Source organism: Nerophis ophidion, linkage group LG23 (assembly GCF_033978795.1).
Source record: "Nerophis ophidion isolate RoL-2023_Sa linkage group LG23, RoL_Noph_v1.0, whole genome shotgun sequence".
In the NCBI taxonomy this organism is placed as follows: domain Eukaryota; kingdom Metazoa; phylum Chordata; class Actinopteri; order Syngnathiformes; family Syngnathidae; genus Nerophis; species Nerophis ophidion.
The window spans coordinates 1,625,537-1,646,817 of NC_084633.1; the positions used below are offsets into that span (position 1 = coordinate 1,625,537).

General features: G+C 38.6%; 1 protein-coding gene across 4 annotated transcripts in view; it reads right to left on the reverse strand.

The window, feature by feature from the left end:
- LOC133541488 (neuronal-specific septin-3-like) overlaps positions 1–21,281 on the reverse strand; it is a 191,569-nt gene that overhangs the window by 4,383 nt on the left and 165,905 nt on the right. For all 4 annotated transcript variants that reach the window (XM_061884930.1, XM_061884931.1, XM_061884933.1 and 1 more), the window contains 6 exons: positions 16,515–16,596; positions 12,393–12,530; positions 7,743–7,860; positions 7,574–7,669; positions 2,305–2,401; positions 668–719 (listed from right to left, as the gene is read on the reverse strand). In XM_061884930.1, the coding sequence (XP_061740914.1) occupies positions 668–719; positions 2,305–2,401; positions 7,574–7,669; positions 7,743–7,860; positions 12,393–12,530; positions 16,515–16,596 (583 nt within the window). The remainder of the gene's footprint in view (positions 1–667; positions 720–2,304; positions 2,402–7,573; positions 7,670–7,742; positions 7,861–12,392; positions 12,531–16,514; positions 16,597–21,281) is intronic.

Sequence of the window (21,281 nt, forward strand, 5' to 3'; positions counted from 1 at the left end):
AAAATAAAGAAGACGCATTGAATGAGAAGGTGTGTCCAAACTTCTGGCCTGTACTGTATATGTGATGTGTCCTTAATGTGAACGCTCCCGCACTCAGATCGCATTCATCCGACCAGAATGTATTCAAAAAGTAATAACGGAGTTGACAATGGAGCAGAAAACAGGTGAAAATAAAATGTTTTAGGAACTCTCCGACTGCTCGCCCACAGACCCACTCTTCAAGCAGACTGCGAGAGCCAAAATGCTTGTCCTTTTCCTTCCTAATCTTCTCCGCGCAACAATTCGGTTCAGAAAATGTTGACTTTGATTGCATAAAATCCTTGAAATTGTTAAATATGCGCCAGTACTGAGACCGACTGGAGTGGAAGCAATGTTTACTTCCGTAAACACTGCACTCATGACGTCATGTGCGCATGCGGGTCAGATTGCATTCACATTAGAAATCGCATTTATTTTTGTAATGTGCTCTACCACTAAAAAGCAATGTTATTCTGGAAAGAACCACATTTAATAAAATTCCTGCTTTTGGAACTCCAGCTGTTCATTATTAGAAATTTAAACATCATGTCAAAAGTCCCTTTTCCAGTCCCTAAAACACTCATAATAATGAATATGAATAATAGTATGAAAAATGAATACAATAAAAATTAATACAATTCGGCCTCACCTGATAAGAAGATCTCGCAGACTGGCAAACTCACAATGTTCCACATTTTCAACTATGAAAAAGGAAACAATTCAATGTATTAGTAAATTCAATGAATATTATATAATGTGTAAACCATTTATTGGCTGTTAATACAACATATCTTAAAGCAAATGAGGCAAATGGAGTGCACTGCTTTTTATTACAACAAAAAGTCAGTCCGGCAGTTCAAAGACTTAAAAACACCATCCATCCATCCATTTTCTACCGCTTGTCCCTTTGGGGTCGCGGGGGGTGCTGAAGCCTATCTCCGCTGCATTCGGACGGAAGGCAGGGTACAGCCTGGACAAGTCACATGTCCAACACAGATAGACAGACAACATTCACATTCACACACTAGGGCCAATTTAGTGTTGCCAATAAACCTATCCCCAAGTGCATGTTTTTGGAGGTGGGAGGAAGCCAGAGGACATGCAAACTCCACATAGAAAGATCCCGAGCCTCGGATTGAACTCAGGACTACTCAGGACCTTCGTATTGTGAGGCACATGCAGTAACCCCTGCCCTACCGTGCTGCAAAAAAAAACAAATTTTGCTTAAAAGTGCTGCTAATCTTGCATTAACGAGTAGAAGGATCAAAAGAAAGTAGAAAATCATAGTTGACTGATTTAATTTTTTTTTAAATCTTCAAATTAAAGCAATGAAGTCAAATTTTCATACCTAAAATTAATTGATCAATAGTAAGAAAAAATATACAACAACAGTAGACATAATTACTTGGTACTTAAAAGGGACTTTTCAGTGCTGTTTTTTAAAAAACAGTTTCATAAAAAAAAATCACATGGGAAAATATGCAAAAATTTTGATTATTCAAAAAACCTCACCACCTAAAACCCAAACCTACCATCTTATTTATCGAATCCAAAATATTGAAATTCAAAGACTTGGTGCTTTCGCAAACAACTAAAATTATGCATAAAGGAAATTATACCCTGCAACTCAGAAATGCACAACATTTTTTCACCACAAAAGAGGAAAAATATAATCTTAGACAAAAACTTAACTTAAAACATTAGTATTCACGCACAACACTTAAGACCTTTAGTATATCAGTATGCGGAATCAAATTATGGAATGGATTAAGAAAAGAAGTCAAACAATGTGCTGATGTTTGGGAGATTGTTCAAAGTGTACAATGAAAAGAAACACTGATAAACAATCCTGAACCTAATTTATTGCTGTTGTGTTTAAGAACGAAAAAGGAAGGGCATAATTGTGTTAGAAAGTATTTCCAGATTTGAAAGCGGTAGGATTAAAAAAAGCTCTGCTTCTTCCTACTCCTTTTCGGACATGTTAGAATGTGAAACTGTCAACATGAACATGAAAAATTACTATGTTGTTATTTCTTTAATCGTTATTTTCTTTTATTAATCATTGTTGTTGTCTTTTGGGGTTTCTTTTTCTCCTTTTTCACCATATCCGAAATAAATACAATAAAATACAACTTTAACACCAACGAACCCCAAGTCCCAGCAGTAGTTGATATGACAGCCGTCCTCCTTGTGATGGTGAAAAGGTGACTTCTTCAGAGAAGTTGGGGGTTATTCATTTATCAATAATACGCTCATGTCAAAGGGGTTATTGAATTTTGTCCTCACCTTCAATTATTCCCCACTTTGTTTTACGGCCCAACACCTTGTTTCCATTCACCTGGTGCTCCTTGTCGGTCCCCACCACAGCAAAGGGAATGTTTTCCTACATGTATGACACAAAAAAACATGTCCCACTGAAGTTCATTTCAAGAATCGAGAATGAAAACATGTCAGTCTTGCAAAAACAATTCTGTTTCATTACACATTCCTTGCCAGAGCAGTGAATTATGACTTAAATGACACGTCTTTATTATACACACAAATATCGTCGTGGGTGAATGAGCGTGAGTCTTATAATTTCATTTCTATTAGGAATTGTCTCAGTTAAAATGAAAAACCAAAGAGGAGCAATTCCAAGCTGGAGTCTTGTTATCCAGCAGGCACAAGACATTGATACGTTGATTATACATACCGTATTTTTCGGATTATAAAGCACACTTTAAATTAGAGATGTCCGATAATATTGGGCTGCCGATATTATTGGTCGATGAATGCTTTAAAATATAATATCCGAAATTAACAGTATCGGTTTCAAAAAGTAAAAATTATGACTTTTTAAAACGCCGCTCTACGGAGTGGTACACGGACGTAGGGAGAAGAACAGAGCGTCAATTAACCTTAAAGGGGAACATTATCACAATTTCAAAAGGGTTAAAAACAATAAAAATCAGTTCCCAGTGGCTGGTTTTATTTTTCGAAGTTTTTTTCAAAATTTTACACCTCCCGGAATATCCCTAAAAAAAGCTTTAAAGTTCTTGATTTTCGCTATTTGCGATGTGACCGTCCATTTCCCTGTGACGTCATACAGTGCTGCCAATACAAACAACATGGCGGTTACCACAGCAAGATATAGCGACATTAGCTCGGATTCACTGCCTTTAAGTTACGGCCCAATCACATAATACCTATGGCTTTTCATACACACAAGTGAATGCAAGCATACTTGGTCAACAGCCATACAGGTCGCACTGAGGGTGGCCGAATAAACAAGTTTAACACTGTTACAAATATGCGCCACACTGTGAACCCACACCAAACAAAAATGACAAATACATTTTGGGAGAACATCTGCACCGTAACAAAACATAAAAACAACAGAACAAATACCCAGAACCCCTTGCAGCACTAACTCTTCCGGGACGCTACAATATACACACCCCGCTACCTCACACACCCCCACCTAAATGCCCCCATCCCCCACCACCCCGCCAACACCGCCCACCTCAACCTCCTCATGCATGTCCCAAATTCCAAGCTGTGGTTTTGAGGAATAGATAGATAGTACTTTATTGATTCCTTCTTTTAAAAAAATAATGCACTTTGTGACTTCAATAATAAATATTGCAGCACCATGTTGGCATTTTTTCCCAAAACCTGAGTTGATTTATTTTGGAAAATAAATGCATCCAGCTGGGCATCACAACAAAATTAGGCAAAAATAATGTGTTAGTTCCACGACTGTATATATCGGTATCGGTTGATATCGGAATCGGTAAATAAGAGTTGGACAATATCGGAATATTGGATATCAGCAGAAAAGCCATTATCGGACATCTCTACTTAAAATCCTTTCATTTTCATTTCAAAATGTTTTTAGTAAGACTTCGGTAAGCTATGAAGGATGGATTGTCGGCGCACTAAACATACGAGTATTATTATGGTGTGTGCGTAAGGACCGCAAAATGGCACCTATTAGCAGAAATATTATCTTGAGTTTTGTTTCGCAATATTATGCAAAAGCAACTTTTCTTACCTTTTGGTACCTACTGATGTGTACAGTATTTGGGATCTGCATAAGTCCTGAAAATGTGCGCGCCTCCGTCATTGTAGTCCGTAATTATAAGCTTCTTCTTTTTCTCTACCGTCTTATGTGGCATTCATCTTCCGCTGTTGCCATTTCTAATATAAAGTAGAGTAAAGTTCTTACTTATATATGTCACTAGACTAGCTATCAAAGCGCTAAAAACTGTAGTGGGTTTACAAAAGTCACCCACAGAACTTTAGTTATTAAAGGGTTCCAGTCGGACGTTTTTTCACGGGACACATTTCCGGTGTTGATTTAGCATTATTGACCCACGGATGAGAAGATGCTGTTCTGTTATTGATTTAAGTAAAGTCTGAATGTCATTAGAACAGTTAGCTCCATCTTTTGACACTTCTTCCATTCCCGTCCTTGCACGCTACACCGCTAGAAAAAAATCCTAATAATATGACTCTTTTAATGCACCTTATAATTCAGTGCGCCTTACGTATGAAAATAGACCTGAATAGATCCGCTAATTGGCAGTGTGCCTTTTAATCCGGTGCGCCCTATGATTCAGAAAATACAGTACATGTTCTTTAAAACTGACTTTGACAACAAAGTTGCAAAACAGTTGTATTTGTAAATTGAGACAACGTTGATGTCTAAAGTTCGATCCATTTTGTTGGTAAGAAAATGGCCAAATTTCAATGATCAAATCAGCGTCACGACCTGACATTGAATAAACATTGTCAAAAAGCATGTTGTTTCAACGTTGTATTTGTGTTGTAAAATACTGCTGGAAAATTACCCAAATTCAACGGTCAAATCAATGTCAGAACCCAACATTGATTCAATGTTGTCAAAAAGCATGTTGTTTCAACGTTATGTTTGCTTAACATCCAGACCTAATTTAAAAAGTTCTCAACATTGTTTTAATGTCTTGTGCTTGCTGGGTAGCGAGAATACCTCCCAAAGCCCTCCCAAAAAATATATGTATAACTTGATAGCTTCACTCGTTAACTAAATACTGTATATAGATTTTTTTTAAATGTCTTCGAATTCGGCCTGCGAGATAAATTAGCCATAAATTCTGTTTGTTGCAGACGATTTAAAAAAGGAAAAATATTTTTATGTCTTTTCTACCTCTTGCTTTATGCACCGTGAACATTCATTACCCCTCCCAGTCATTTCCTTAGTGATATTCACACACATTTAGCACAACATGGCTAATTCTAACACAAGCGAGAGTGAGAAAGAAAGGACTAGTGTCGTTAGTGGTTGGGATTTGTGACAACAGGCGTGGAATAAGGGGCGGTGCGCTGCAAAGTTTATTCAAAAATGACAGTGGCACAACTAAACCTGTTCCAGCATCTGAAAGTGGGGGAAATTCAACAAGAAGACGAACAAGAACATAACAACAAAAACAAACTCCTGCTAAAAAGCAGCTTACCGTGGTGGAATCGTTTACCTAAGGTACCATGTATGGTAAGAAAGGAGCATGATAAAGAACGATAACTACAACGGTCGCTCTTCGCTAAAGCGCTGTCAATGTTGGAGTTTATTACTTACTTACATACAATATGCAATAATAAATTTTCGTTTACATAAGTATTTATGTCAAAACAGAAGATTTAAGTTTACACTTTATTAATTTCAACACTGGAGTTTATTTATTTGCATTTAAAGAGCAATGTTACATTTTTCTTTACAAAAGTATTTTATTCAATGCTGAAGTTCTGCCTTCCAGAGCAGGGTTTTTATTTAGTTTGTTAACAATCATTCTATACGAAGTACAATTTATAATGTTCTAAAAAGATCAACTAAAACATTGTATTGTTCAGAATCCAAGCCATGTAAATTGCTGCATTGCGTGTCTCCTTTCAAACTACTATTTTTTCACCAAAAAAAAGCAAAACTTATTTTGAATTTGTATTTATTGTTCATGCATATTTGTACATGCTATCGTAATGTGCTAACACATTTACAAGTGTCTGTGTTAGTATTATTAACTTACAACAGCATTATTTTTGTATTATTTCATTTTTAAAAATTCCTCAGTAAATTCACCAGGATGTCAACGTTGAGTTATTGAGTCTGTTTAGCTGATTGAAGAACTAGCTTCCGCAGCTAGTGGGTCCATGACATTGACTTATGTTTTGTTCGATCAGCCGTTTTACTACCGTGTTACAGACACCATTTGGAAATGATTGATGCATGTAAACAAACATTTACAGAATATTTCTGTTTAAATAATTCATTTCACAACATATATATTTGAGGGTTATAGTCTGATGCGGCTATTATTAGGGGTGTAACGGTACACCAAAATTTTGGTTCGATGCGTACCTTGGTGTAGAGGTCACGGTTCGGTTCATTTTCGGTACAGTAAGAAAACAACAAAATATACATTTTTTGGTTATTTATATACCAAATTTGAAAAATCTTCCACCATAAATATTTTTCTTAGTGGAATATTTGATGTGAAGTAATGGGAACCTTGGATAGGTCAATAATTCATAATAACATTCATTTTGATTCAATATTATGTTTTGAGAAATTACAGTTTGAAAGAAAAAAAAAAACAGCTTTGTTTTATTAGTCAACATTGCAACTTTTTCTAAATTACTATTTAACTTTTAAGCTTTTTTTATTTCACTTTTGTTATGTTTTTGTTTATTTTAATAGTATTTTTAGAATGTGCCGTGGGCCTTTAAAACATTAGCTGTACGCCGCAAATGGCCTCCGGGGCACACTTTTGACACCCCTGCTATAGATATTAAAAAATAAAATCTGATAAATCTATGGGTAAAAAGCAGAGCCTGGTGGCACATGCCCGTTTCTCATAACTCTCTCGTTCTTTCTGTCTCTGCCCCTCCCTCACCAATGCTGCTGCGTACACAATTTATTTTGTTTTCAACCCCTTCTCAACCCTGAACGTACGTTAAAAATACACGCAAATTTAACTTAAAATGCCAGCCATTTGAGGCATTTTAGAAACTCCACCCGGACAGCCCCGCAAAAGAGGACATATCCGCTGAAAAGAGGAGGTATAGTCAGTCAATCGTAGCCCAGTCGCTGCTAGCATGCCGTGTGTTGTGGCTCGGTGTGTATTGTTTACACAACGTGCGGTACGCTACTTAAAATGTCCGTGTGGAAACTTGTTCGGTACACCTCCGAACCGAACCGAAACCCCCGAACCGAAACCCCCGTACCAAAACGGTTCAATACAAATACATGCACCGTTACACCCCTAGCTATAATATAAAAATATATTTTCCCCCTTAAATTTAGTAGTTCCGGAAAACACGGTAGTAATTCCTTCTAAAAGGCAAGATGAACATAAAACGTGAATAAGCAAAAGCATAAGGATTTGGCAGTTTTTCTAAAGGTTACCGCAAACAGTTTAAACACAGCAAGTGATCTGAACCCTTGGCTGAACCCTGGACAGTCTTAAGGGACGCACTATAAACAAAAGCTTGGCCAATGAATCTGATTCTATTTGGAGTAAACAAAACGTAACAGCGCGCTTACCCTCAGCCTGTCGTTGAGAAAGCGCTCCTCTGGATCCTCGTCATACTCTTTCTGGGGATAAACACAAATTCCGTTGGCTGCCAAGTCTTGCCTTATCTGGGAGTGGGTTAAAGGTAAAACACAGGTCAGTTTGAGGCTCCAATGTGTTTGTGTGAACAGGTTTCCTCACCCTCTCTTTGAACTCCTGTCGTTCCTCAATGGTGAGTGTGTCAGCCTTGGCAATGACAGGCACGATGCTCACTATCGTTCCCAATCTCTTCATGAACTCCACGTCGATGGGGCGTAACCTGCAAATATATCACACCTGTGGTCAGTTTGGACACTTGTAAATGAGTGAGAGATGAGGTCTTTGCTATCAGTGACACAATGTGATTATAAAACATTACCAGTATATAATTGTGTCCCATTTTTAAAGGGGAACTTAACTTTTTGGGGGAATTTTGCCTATTATTCACAAATACTATGTAAGACAAGAACAAAGTTCTTTTTCTTTCTTTCTTTTTTTGCATTCTAAATCGTAAATAACAAAAGTCAGCTAACAATGTAGTCAAGGAGAGCTGTTCTATTCCACCCACAAAGCCCTCAAAATAACCATACAAAAACTGCCAACAATACTCCATTTACAAGTCATGACCTGAATATTAACCGCGTATTTTTGTCATAAGCGCGAACACATACTATCTATAATTAGCGACGCATGGATCACAGAAAGCTATCTTATGCTGCTTTTTTTTACATATTCGGCCAGCGTTCTTCTCCTGGTTTGCCTTTAAATTGGCAAAAGTTAATTTTGGATTATAAATCATGGTCTTCACCTGGAAATTGCTACCAATTTTTTTTTAATTCTTTGCAAAATTTATGATTAATTCTTCATCTGTACAGTATATTAGCATCCCAGTGAGAGCAGACGTTGTACAGTAAGTGTGGGTTTTATTATGTTAGTTGTTTGTATATCTTTTTCAGCACTTAGCAATATTGCTGCATGATGCTTAGTGTTTCATCCATTCATCCATCCATCCCTCCCTCCCTCCCCCCATCCATCCATCCATCCATCCATCCATCTTCTGCTGCTTGTCGCTTTTGGTGTCGCGGGGGGTGCTGAAGCCTATCTCAGCTGCATTCGGGTGGAAGGCAGTGTACACCCTGGACAAGTCGCCACCTCATCACAGGGCCAACACAGATAGACAGACAACATTCACACTCACATTCACACACTAGGACCAATTTAGTGTTGGGAGGAAGCTGAAGTACCCGGAGGGAACCCAAGCAGTCACGGGGAGAATAAGCAAACTCCACACAGAAAGATCCCGACTCCAGGATTGAACCCAGGACTACTCAGGACCTTCCTATTGTGAGGCACATGCAGTAACCCCAAATCCACCGTGCTGCCCGCTTAGTGTTTCACCAAAGCTTAATCTGTTTGGCACACAGTTTCTAAAACTCAGAGCTCATCCTCTGTATATTCAGGCAAGAAATATAAGGTTCTGGATCATCATTTTTCCCAAAGTAGTCTTTGTTGTTTGAGTAGTAGGTTTGTCGTTGTTGGGGGGGAAAAGCGAACATTGTGATGCGTCTGTGAAATAAATACGTATTATATTTGCCTAATTTTGAAATAAATAAATATGAGCAAAATACGTAAATATTACATGGTATTACGAATGTGCCAGTTACTAAATTACATATATACTTACACAGGTATATGAAAGGTTGATGGAGGTGTTTGGATGTTTTTTTTTTAGATGGATAGATAGTACCTTATTGATTCCTTCAGGAGAGTTCCTTCAGGAAAATTAAAATAGAGCAAGCCTTATTGGTTCCATTGTTAGCTGACTTTGGCAAATGTTTATTTATACCTTGGAATGCAGGAAAAAAAAGAAAACATATGTTTTCTTGTCTTACATAAGGATTGTGAATGATAGGCAACATTCCAAAAAAGTGTAGTTCCTCTTTAAACTGTTAATGGTGATCTTAAGTATACTGTAGTTAACGAGAGATACCCAAGAATCCAATGGTTCCTTTAGCTGTTCTCCAGAGGTCGCGGGGAAAGACAATTGCAGCCAAGTGCTTTGAGACCGAGTGACCTGACAAAAGCCAGCTCAGTGCAGGACACGTAAAAACCCCTAAATGTCACGGTCCTGCATCCCAACAAACCATTACTTTGTTCAGTTGTGTTTTTCTGTCTGGAGTTTCCTGTCCCCTGCTCTTTTTGCAGGCAATTTGATCTGTTTAATTATTGTGTGAATGCCCCAGTATTCTACACCAAAGAAATCATGTATTTATCATCATTCGGCCCAAAAACTTTGGCACGCTCCGCAGCCCATCTGATCAGAACCGTTCAAGTATCAAAACGTTCGACTCGACCGAAAATCGCGAGATCCCAAAAAAATGCTTTTTTAAAATATCCCAGATTACCAAGGATTCCCAGTTTTCTGGGACAATTTTCCCGTAAAAAATTAATAGGTCATTTTACGAACATGCACAATTACCACATTTCTCAACTGTTCCATCACCCACACACTCCACTCACTGAATCACAATGAAACTAAAATTTTTCAAAATCAAATTGAAAAAAATTACTCTCGCAAGTACAGGTTAGCAAGCTAGCCCAAAACTTTGATGTTTCATTGAGTATATAGAACATTACACACGGCGCTCAAAAATCTTTTAAAATGTTTAAGTACTGTACAACTTTGGTAAGCTACAAAGCCAAGCACTTGATGGATTGTCGACACATTAAAGCTACCATAGTCAGACGTACAGTGCTTCAACATATGGGTATTATTATTAGTACTGTGAATCTTTGGGAACCACACGATCCAATTCAATTTTTGTGTGTAACGATTAAATAGAGAATAATTTCTGTCACACCTGGGTGAAGTATTGTCTGGGTTTTGTCTGGTTTCATGTTGTCTTGTCATTTCCTGTTTTATTTTGAAAGATTAACTCTCCCTCTCGTTTCAGGTCACTTGCCCTTCCTCCAGTTTCACTGGTCTGATGTCTCTCCTGATTGCCTGATTGTGCCCACCTGTCACCCTACCTCATGTGTATAAATGTCTGGTCCTCCTCTTGTCTTGTGCCAGAGTATATCGTCTCGCTACGTGCCTCCAGCCTTGTCCACAGCCTTGTCCACAGCCTTGAATCACGTTTGCTAAGTATTGCCTTGCCTTATTTATTGATTTCTTAGTTTCCTCTGAGAAAGAGTGATTTTGTTTGCTAAAGTTTTTGGTCAGATAGACAGACAACATTCACAGTCACATCCGCCCGATTGTAGCTGGGATAGGCGCCAGTGCCCCCAGCGACCCCGAAAGGGAATAAGCGGTAGAAAATGGATGGATGGATGGAAGTTTTTGGTCAAAAATGTTGTGTTTAATTTCAGTGCTTTGCCTTCCTTTTTTTCCCCTTCTCTTGGAGCGCTTTACTTTGTAGTTATCTCAGCTTTTTATAGCTTACTTTCTGTTTGAAGTTTCTTGTCTCCTCTGAGTGAGTGATTTACTTTTTTTAGCTAATCATAGATTGTTGTTCTTTTTGTTATCAGATTCGTGTGTTTTTTGCTATTGCCTTTTTCCTCCATATGGAGTGATTTTCTGTTTATAGTGTTTTGCCAATGTCTTTTGTTATCATAGATTCTATAGCCGCTTTGCTTTAATCACTCTGTTCTAAGAGAGTTAAAAAAAAACTGTTAAATAAAGCCTGTGTCAATTGTCCCCCTTCTGCACCTGAGTCCTCATTCTCGCCAAGGTTTAACAAATTTCCTGATTAAAAACAATTCTCAATTTAAAATCAATACTTTTTTAATAACATTGGGTGCCAGTTCTATGATTAAGTACATTCCTCCATAGAAAAAATAGCAGCTCTGAGAAATGACTTTACTTAAAATAAACTTAGTTTTGTTTAATACAATTCCACCCAAACATTGAATAAAGTCAAATACGAATAAGGCAACAAGAGAAGTATCCCACACTTCCCTTTTCTAAAGTAATTCTGTACAGCAGATAAGGGCATCTACATCAACAGTATGATTTGGCTGAGTGGCTGGACAGGACAGACAAAAAAAAGAAAAAGAAAAATCGATTTTTGATTTGTTTTTTTACTCGATTCAGGACCATTACAAGTAAGAATCCCGATTCATTCAAAGATCGACTTTATTGTCACCGCTAATTATTACGGTGTGTGTATAAGGACCCCAAAAAAGCACCTATAAGGCGATATTATCTGGCTTTTTTTTTGGCCAATTATGCAAAACCATCTTTTCTTACCAATTGATTCTGCTGTTGTGTATTGGGGATCTGCAAAAGTCCTGAAAATTTGCACATCTAGTCATTTCTTTTTCTCTATCCCTTTGGACATTCATCCTTTGCCGTTGCCATTTCTAATACAACATAGCGTACAGTTCTAACTAATATATGTCAGTTCACTCGCTATGGAAGCACTAAAAAAACTACGGGTACAACAAAAATGACGGGGAGAAGACGCTGTCGGAGTGGAGCCACGTAAATAAGACTGCCCAAAAAACAGCGCATCCTGAAGAGAGGGTCAGAAAGCAGCTTGAAGATATGTAATCTATGCAATAATTTGACCAATGAACAACCATTATGGTTTGTAGAAAATAAAAAATCATAATATGTACTAATACCCCTTTAATGTACGAAAATAAACCTGAATAGACCCACTCATCGGCACCTTATAATTCGGTCCGCACTGCGGTCCGAAAAATACGGGAAATTGATTGACAAAACCTTATGCAAACCAAATTTGCCCAACCAAAATCAGAAGCATGTCATGGTATTGGATGAAAGAGATGCATGCAACATGTTTTCACCTGTGTCCAGTCGCGGCCAGGAAGTAGATGCAGCAGTGGACTCTGGTGTCTGGTATTCTCCTCTTGCGGTTGACATGCAGCTCTTCCCTCAAATAATTCTCATACTGCTCGTTGATGTATTTCACGATGGGCTCCCAACTTTGGAAAGAGCAACAGAGAGTAGAAATAAAACAGATTAGTCAGATTCTAAAAACCCTACAATGATTGAAAGGCTGTCAACCAATAGATTTTGTGTATATGAGAATTATACGAAAGATTTGTTGTCAAGGACAAAACTTATGCTTGCGTGTGGAGACCACAAATATGTATTCTTAAAGATCAGTATTCGTGTGAAAATGGCCTTAATGCAGTGCTTCTCAATTAATTTATGTTACACCCTCCCAGGAAGTCACCAAATTACGGCCACTTTTTTCAACTCTTTGCAAGGTTTATGATCAATTCTTCATCTATACGAGAAAATATAAACATCCTTTCTGTTGGCATCCTAGTGAGAGCAGACATTAGACATTGTACATTAAGTGTTTTATTATGTTAGTTGTTTGTATATCTTGTTCAGCATTTAGCAATATTCTGCTTATTAGCAATAGACCTGCTCAGTGGCCAAGTAGACCTGCTCATTGGCCTGGTGATAAGAGTGTCCGCCCTGAGATCGGTAGGTTGTGAGTTCAAACCTCGGCCGAGTCTTACCAAAGACTATAAAAATGGGACCCATTGCCTCCCTGCTTGAGTTTCAGCATCAGGGGCTGGGATTGGGGGTTGAATCACCAAAAATGATTCCTGGGCACCCCCCCCCCCCCCTCACCTCCCAGGTAATGAGAATTATGGGTCATATGCAGAGGATAATCTCACCACACCGAGTGTGCGTGTCAATCATTGATACTTTAACTTTAACTTTATTGCTGCATGATGTTTCACCGAAGCTTGTTTGGCACATAGTTTCTAAAACTTTGAGCTCATCCTCTGTATATTCAGGCTCAAAAATATAAGGTTTTGGGTCATCCTTTGTCCCAAAGTAGTTTTTGTTGTTTGAGTAGTGTGTTTGTTGAAGAAAACATTTTGCACCCCCTTACTTTACGCCGTGACTATAAATAGTATAATTTGTCTATAAAATAGTTGTAAGTAACATTGTATCCTTACTAACAATAAAAATAAATAAAAAAGACAACACAGAATAACATTGTTGATTAGCATACAATATTCAAAGTACATCAATTTCCCTGAAATTTCCAAACAATTTGATTATTATTCAAACTATAAACATTTTTTTGGACCAACCTGAACCATTTGATACTGAAAAATAAACTAAAATAAAATCAATCAATAAAAATACAATCAAATTGATCAGCAGCATTAACTCAAGAGCACAAAATACAAAACACTTTAACCTACAAAAATCTATTTTAAAAAATGTGTTTTGTTGAAAAAAAAAAAAAAAAGTTCAATCAAGATGAAGTCGGAATTAATGTCTACAATGACCACGTCTTGTAGTGCAAAGCTTTTCGAAACAAGGTTTGAAGCATGATACTGAAAAACCATGTTCCTGGGGTCCCGTTGGGGGCCCTGCCCCACTGTTTGAGAAGTACTGCCTAAATATTATCGCTCAACGACTGCCACCATTTGCAGGATAGAAATGGATAAAAGATTTGAACCAAGCAAAGAAAATTTTGGTGTCCAATTGAATTGATGGCACAAGCAAATGGCCTGAAGCACAAACGCTTGTGTCATATGGCTTCACGTGTTGCCATGGTAACTCAGTTCATAGCAACAATGTCCAAGGCATGGGCTTTTGAAAAGATTTTAATATTTTTTGGTTCATTTAAATTTGTCAGTTATAAAATACTACGTCATAAAAGTTTGGATAAAAAATATTTTGCTGTCCGAATTCAACAATAGCGTCTTTTGAATCAAACTATGAATATGTAACACAATCTACACCCGCTTGAAAAAAAATCCAAAACGGTTAATTTCCTTTGGAAGCGGGAAAACCCAGCTTTGAAGGCGTCCCTGTTTACTCAACTCATACATTTTAACTGCGCCAACATTTTAAAACTACGATGAGGTGATAGAAGAAAGGTAAAAATCAATATAAGGCTATGTTCAAACTGGATGTCCAATTCAGATTTTTTTTTTTGGCAAATCCGATCTTTTTAGTGGTTGTTCACATTACAAAAAAATGTGAGGTATAATTTGAATGCAATCTAACCCGCGTGCGACATGACATCATGACATCGCCCGCACTGCAGTGTTTACGGAAGTAAACATGGCTTCTATTCCACTCGGTCACAATACTGGCAATTTCGAGGATAGTCATCATTTTCTGAACCAAATTATCGCGCGTAGAAGATTAAGAAGGAAGAGGTCAAGTATTTTGGCTCTCGCAGTTTTATGGGCTAATTTGGTTCCGTGTCTGCTTTGTGGGCTAGCAGTCTACTTTATTTTTTTCTTCTTTCTATCCCCTCCTGCTCTGATCCGGCTGTGCCAAACACTAAAAATATCCAAAAATGGTATAAAGTCAAATTAGGGTTGTATGGTATACGCGATACTAATGAATCATTTTCTGTACTATACCGCCTCTAAAAAGTACCGGTCCACCACCCCCCTGCGCCCCCGTCGTCGTCACATCATGTCATTGCTGGTTTACAAGCAGAGGAGCATGTTCGACAGCGCACAATCACGGAATACTTACAGGCAGACACAGTGTGTAGACAGAAAAGGGAGAACGGACGGATTTGTTTTAAAAACTAATGATAAAGGTGAAGCTATAAGTTTCTTACAAGTATCATCCCTCCAGGACGAGGAATAGCTAAACATGCTTCACTACACACCGTAGCTCACAGGCATCAAAATGTAAACAAACGCCATTGGTGGATCTACACCTGACATCCACTGTAATGATACCAAAAACAGGAGCGATACAACTATGATTATGTCGATATTTTTTGGCATCACAACATTTTCGTTTTTTTTAATGAATATTATGTTTATAAACTCAGGAAACATGTCCCTGGACACATGAGGACTTTAAATATGACCAATGTATGAGCCTGTAATGACTTGGTATCGGATTGATACCTAAATTTGTGGTATCATTCAAAACTAATGTAAAGTATCCAAACAACAGAATAATAAGTGATACTTACATTTTAACAGAAGAGTAGATAGAACATGTTAAAAGAGAAAGCAAGCAGATATTAACAGTAAATGAACAAGTAGATTAATAATTAATTTTCTACTACTTTTCCTTAATAATTTTTACAGAATAATAAAATAGAAGATTACACAATATGTTACCGCATATGTCAGCAGACTAATTAGGAGTCTTTGTTTGTTTACTTACTACATAAAGAAAAATTGTCTTGTATGTTCACTATTTTATTTAAGGAGAAACTTGCAATAAGAAACATGTTTAATGCACCATTGGTTCAAATCAAGCCAATATTGCAAATTTTGTGGTCCCCTTTATTTAGAAAAGTATCAAAAAGTACCGAACAGTATCAAAATAATTTTAGTACCAGTACCAAAATATTGGTATTGGGACAACACTAATACAATTAAGTCAATAAGATAAGTATTCCACATTTTTATTTAGAAAAATAAATGTGTACAGCAGATACAGCAACAATATAATTTGCCTGTCTGACATGTTTTTTATATATAGAATTTTTTACTTGCGATGTCTTGTAGTTTGTGCACCCCTGATTTAGTGATATTCACAGTTAAAAATCGGTAAAATGGCTTTTATAGCTTTTTTTTTGCCTGAACTCTTAATATATACTAAACATCTATTTTTGGAAACATTAATATGCCTTATACATGTTCTAATCATTGCTTTAGCCTTCATCACCCGGGACACAAACTATTCTCCCCTCTCCCCTCAGGCAGGAGACTACGGCCCATCCAGACCCACACCTCCCGCCACCTGAACGGTTTTTTCCCCTCGACCATCAGACACATGAACAATAACAAGATCTGATAGCTCAGTTACAGCTCATCTTATTACCTATTCTGTCTCATATGTCTTTTATGTTGCACGATTGCAACAAGCAAAATTCCTAGTTTGTGAAACCGTTCTCAAACAATGGCAATAAAAACTATTCTGATTCTGATTCTGATGTGACTTACCAGTTGTCATTGTTGATTTGGTCTCCAAATCCTGGCGTGTCAATCACCGTCAGCTTCATCTTCACCCCCTTCTCTTCAATCACTGAGCAAGAATGGACATAACGGGAATGCACATTACATGCAATATAATTCTGCATATATACGTTTGATTCAAAAAACAGAATATCGTGAAATATATCGCTAACATTGTCATATTTATCGGAATCACATGCGTCCTCTCATGGCTGTGAAGGCTATCACTTAAAGGGGAACATTATCACCAGACCTATGTAAGCGTCAATATATACTTTGATGTTGCAGAAAAAAAGACCATATGTTTTTTTAGCCAATTTCCGAACTCTAAAAGGGTGAATTTGGCGATTTAAACGCCTTTCAATTGTTCGCCTGTCGGAGCAATGACCTTTCACCTGTGACGTCACATCGTGAAGCGACCCGCCATTTTCTCAAAAACATTCCGCACACCAAGTCAAATCAGCTGTTATTTTCCATTTTTTCGACTGTTTTCCCGTACCTTGGAGACATCATGCCTCGTCGGTGTGTTGTCGGAGGGTGTAACACGAACAGAGACGGATTCAAGTTGCAACATTGGTCAAAAGATGCGAAAGTCCCTCGTTTGTTCTGCACACTTTACCGACGACAGCTATGCTACGACAGAGATGGCAAGAATGTGTGGATATCCTGCGACACTCAAAGCAGATGCATTTCCAACGATAAAGTCAACGAAAGCACAAAGGTGAGTTTTGTTGATGTTATCGACTCATGTGGAGTGCTAATCAGACATATTTGGTCACGGCATGACTGCAAGCTAATCGATGCTAACATGCTATTTAGGCTCGCTGTATGTACATATTGCATCAATATGCCTCATTTGTAGCTATATTTGCATCCAGCCTTTCCCTCCACCCACATTTAATGCCAAACAAACACATACCAATCGTTGGTTAGAAGGCGATCGCCGAATTCGTCCGCGCTTCTTCCCGTGCCGCTGTCTGTCGTGATATGGCTCAAAAGCTTCTGTTTCTTCTTTAATTTGGTTTCGGTACCTGCCTCCACATTCCAACCATCCGTTTCAATACATGCGTAATCTGTTGAATCGCTTACGCCGCTGAAATCCGAGTCTGAATCCGAGCTACTATGCTATACCTTTCTGTACTATCTGCCATGTTTGTTTCTGGTGGCTTCACACAGTGATGTCACAGGACAATGGACGGGTGGATATAGCGATGGTGTAAATCAGGCACTTTGAGGCGTTTTTTTGGTATATTGCGTGATGTGATTTTGAGAAAAACTTTGAAAAATAAAATAAGCCACTGGGAACTGATTTTTATTGGTTTTAACCATTCAGAAATTGTGATAATGTTCCCCTTTAAATCCATTGGCATGTTGAATCAGCACGGAGGAATCTCCTTTCAGTGGAAGCAGGGGAGCAAACATCTGGTACCTGAATCATTAAGATTAACAATAAAGGGCCACATGCACTGTCTAGACTGTCCTACATGTCAGAAGTACAGTGCAGAAAGTGTCTTCATTGGTGGAAACATCCAAAAGTGTTTGCCTGAGATTGGCTGCCACCGCGGGGATAACCAAGCATCTGTGAATCCCTCTTCTTTAGGAGCCGATGACATAAACAGAGTCTCTAAACTGCCATGGTGCTGTGTAATGTGTTGTCATCTCCCATAGAGCTACACACACTGAAATAAACTACGCCTGATGGACTTTACAGTTGCTGGAGGGTCACAATTGCGCAATCCCCCCCCACCCCCTCAATTTATAGGCGCTGGCCTCAAACTGAACTGACTTGGGAATGGTTACAGTCAAGACCTGCAGATATGTAATTCTAGATCTGGAGCTGGAGGGAAGTTTCCATCATTTAGACACACAAAGACAGGAGGATTTAGCTAGAGGTGAGAATAACATAAATGTATTTTAAGTTGAAGCAGGGATGGTAAACAGTGTAAGGCCATGTCCTCTAATTTCTTTCTGTATTTTAACCTTTAAAAAAAAAAAATTGTTATACAGGGTTGAAGCATCACTTCCTCAGAATCTTCTTTCATAAACTTGCTTCTGCTGCTATCCCGAGGAAGCGAAAGAGCAGAAGTAGGTTGCTATATCAAAGCCTCATACTGTATACAGGCGTGGTCAAAAGTTTACAGTTGTAAAGAACATAATGTCATGGCTGTCTTGAGTTTCTAATAATTTCTACAAATCTTATTCGTTTGTGATAGAGTGATTGGAGTACATACTTGTTGGTCACAAAAACATTCATGGAGCTTGGTTCTTTTATGAATTTATTATGGGTCTACTGAAAATGTGACCAAATCTGCTGGGTCAAAAGTATACATAAAGCAATGTTAATATTTGCTTACATGTCCCTTGTCAAGTTTCACTGCAAAAAGGCAATTTTGGTAGCCATCCACAAGCTTCTGGCAAGCTTCTGGTTGAATTTTTGACCATTCCTCTTGACAAAATTGGTGCAGTTCAACTAAATGTGTTGGTTTTCTGTCATGGACTTGTTTCTTCAGCACTATCCACACATTTAAGTCACGACTTTGGAAAGGCCATGCATTTTGTTCTGCAATATTATGCAAAAGCAACTTTTCCCACCTCCTGATCTGTATTTGGGATATTCATAAATCCTGAAAAATTGCGCGCATCCGCCTGTGTAGTCTGTACCGACGACGTAGTCGATAGGTTTTTTCTTTTTCTCTATTTTGTTGTTATTGGACATTCATCCTCCGCTGTTGCCATTTCTAATATAAAGTAGTGTAAAGTTCTTACTTATATCTGTCAGTAAACTTGCCATAAAAGCGCTAAAACATACCGGTGTAGTGAGTTTACATTATTCACCAAAACAAGTTTGGTTATTAGAGTTACGGTCGGACAGTTTTTCAAGGGACCCATGTTGTTGTTTCAGGATGAGGAAATGCTGCTCTGTTATTGATTGAAGTAAAGTCTGAGTGTCATTAAAACAGTTAGCTCCATCTTTTGACACTTCTTCCACCCCCGTCCTTGCACGCTACACCGCTACAACAAAGATGAAGGGGAGAAGACGCTGCCGAAGGTGAGCCACGTAAATAAGACCGCCCACAAAAGGCCGCACCCGAGAGCAACAGTCAGAAATCGGCTTTAAAATGATCTGTAAAACATAATCCATGCCACATTTTGACCAAAGAACCACCCATACATGTTAGGTAGACGAAAAGGAAGTGTTTTCAATTTAGAAAAAAATATACATAATATGACTCCTTTAATGCGTCCTATAAATGACAAATTATATGACAAAAGATCGAAAATAGACCATTCATCGGGAGTGCAGCTTATAATCGGTGCGCCCTATGGTCCGGACATTATGGTAGTGTAAACAACAAATATAAACATAATAAAATAAAATATATAAAATTAACTTCTCCTGCACGGATTTCACTTAAAGCAGGTATTTTTTGGAACGTAACCCCAGCGTCAAACGAGGGAACACGGTATTATCATTATCATCGGGCTGAATTATGAGATCACACGAATACATCCCATAACATAGAAAAAATATCCCAGATAATCAGTAAAGACAAAACACTCAAATAAGGCAAGATTACCTGTACTGTGCGGCAGGTGGGTTAGGGTGTGCAAATCGCCTTCGTGCCTTACTTACGTAAACTCTGAGCTTGTTTTCAACAAACATGGCGTGTGAGACTTCTTCACTGCTTGAGAAGTAGACCTTTCGGATGCTGTGTGCACCACATATCAGCAAACATTCTACGGAACAGCAGCATTGCGACCACAGTGTTTTAAAAGCCCATGAAAATGGGCCTGTCACGGCGCATGCGCAGCCCACTTGTAATCTGCTGCAAGCTCTGCCCGCACCTCTGCTAGAAGTGTGGCGGGACACGTCCCTGCTCGCTCTTCCCGCATCGCGGTCACGCGCCTGCAGGCAATCACTAATCAGTGCAACTGGGTTTGATGAAAACAGACAGCATAAAGACCAGCTAACCCGAAGATCCAGTGCCGGAACGTACTTCACTCCTCGTAGTAAGCATCCAGTCCCTTGCTTCCCTCCTGCGTACTTGGTCTCTCTCTATGCCTTCCCTGTGCCAGTGTCTTATGTCCTCTGTGATCCCCGCAGTGTTTCCCCTGTTTCCCGTGATTGAGTTGTGTGCCTCGACTGCCCTCTGGATTCTGGACTGCCTCCCTCGATCCTTGACCCTTGCTTGGACATGGACCTCGTTGCTTCTCTCTAGCCCCCAACCCCTTGTTTGCCAACCGACTGCCTTCTCGCTTTGCCCCTTTGGTCCGACGAATGATTCATCCAACACACAACAAATTCTCGTAACATTTACATTGTTAATTCTACACATCGACTTGCTCCATTCACATTTTGTAGCATACACACTCCACCGCTTCATCAACATCAAGTTTAATAAACCTATTGAACTTATCCCGGCCGTTGTGACGTCTTCCCCTGTCGTACGTAACAGAACCAGCCGCAAAAAAAGACCCGAGGCTTGTTCCTTTCGCCCTAGCGTTTGATAAGTGCAAAAATTCTGCATCCCAATGCTGTATTGTCAAATATGCTTTTTATGCAATCCGTTTGTCCATATAAAGTCAAACGTTGTAAGTTATGAAGTTGTACAGATTATCCCATCACTCAACGACACTGTTAGGAGGAGCATAAAAAATGGAGACGTCGTCGCACACCTCAGTTTCATGACCATATCCAGGCTTCCCACCGCATTGACATCCTCGACAGCCTGATGTTATGGCTACATTTCTGCA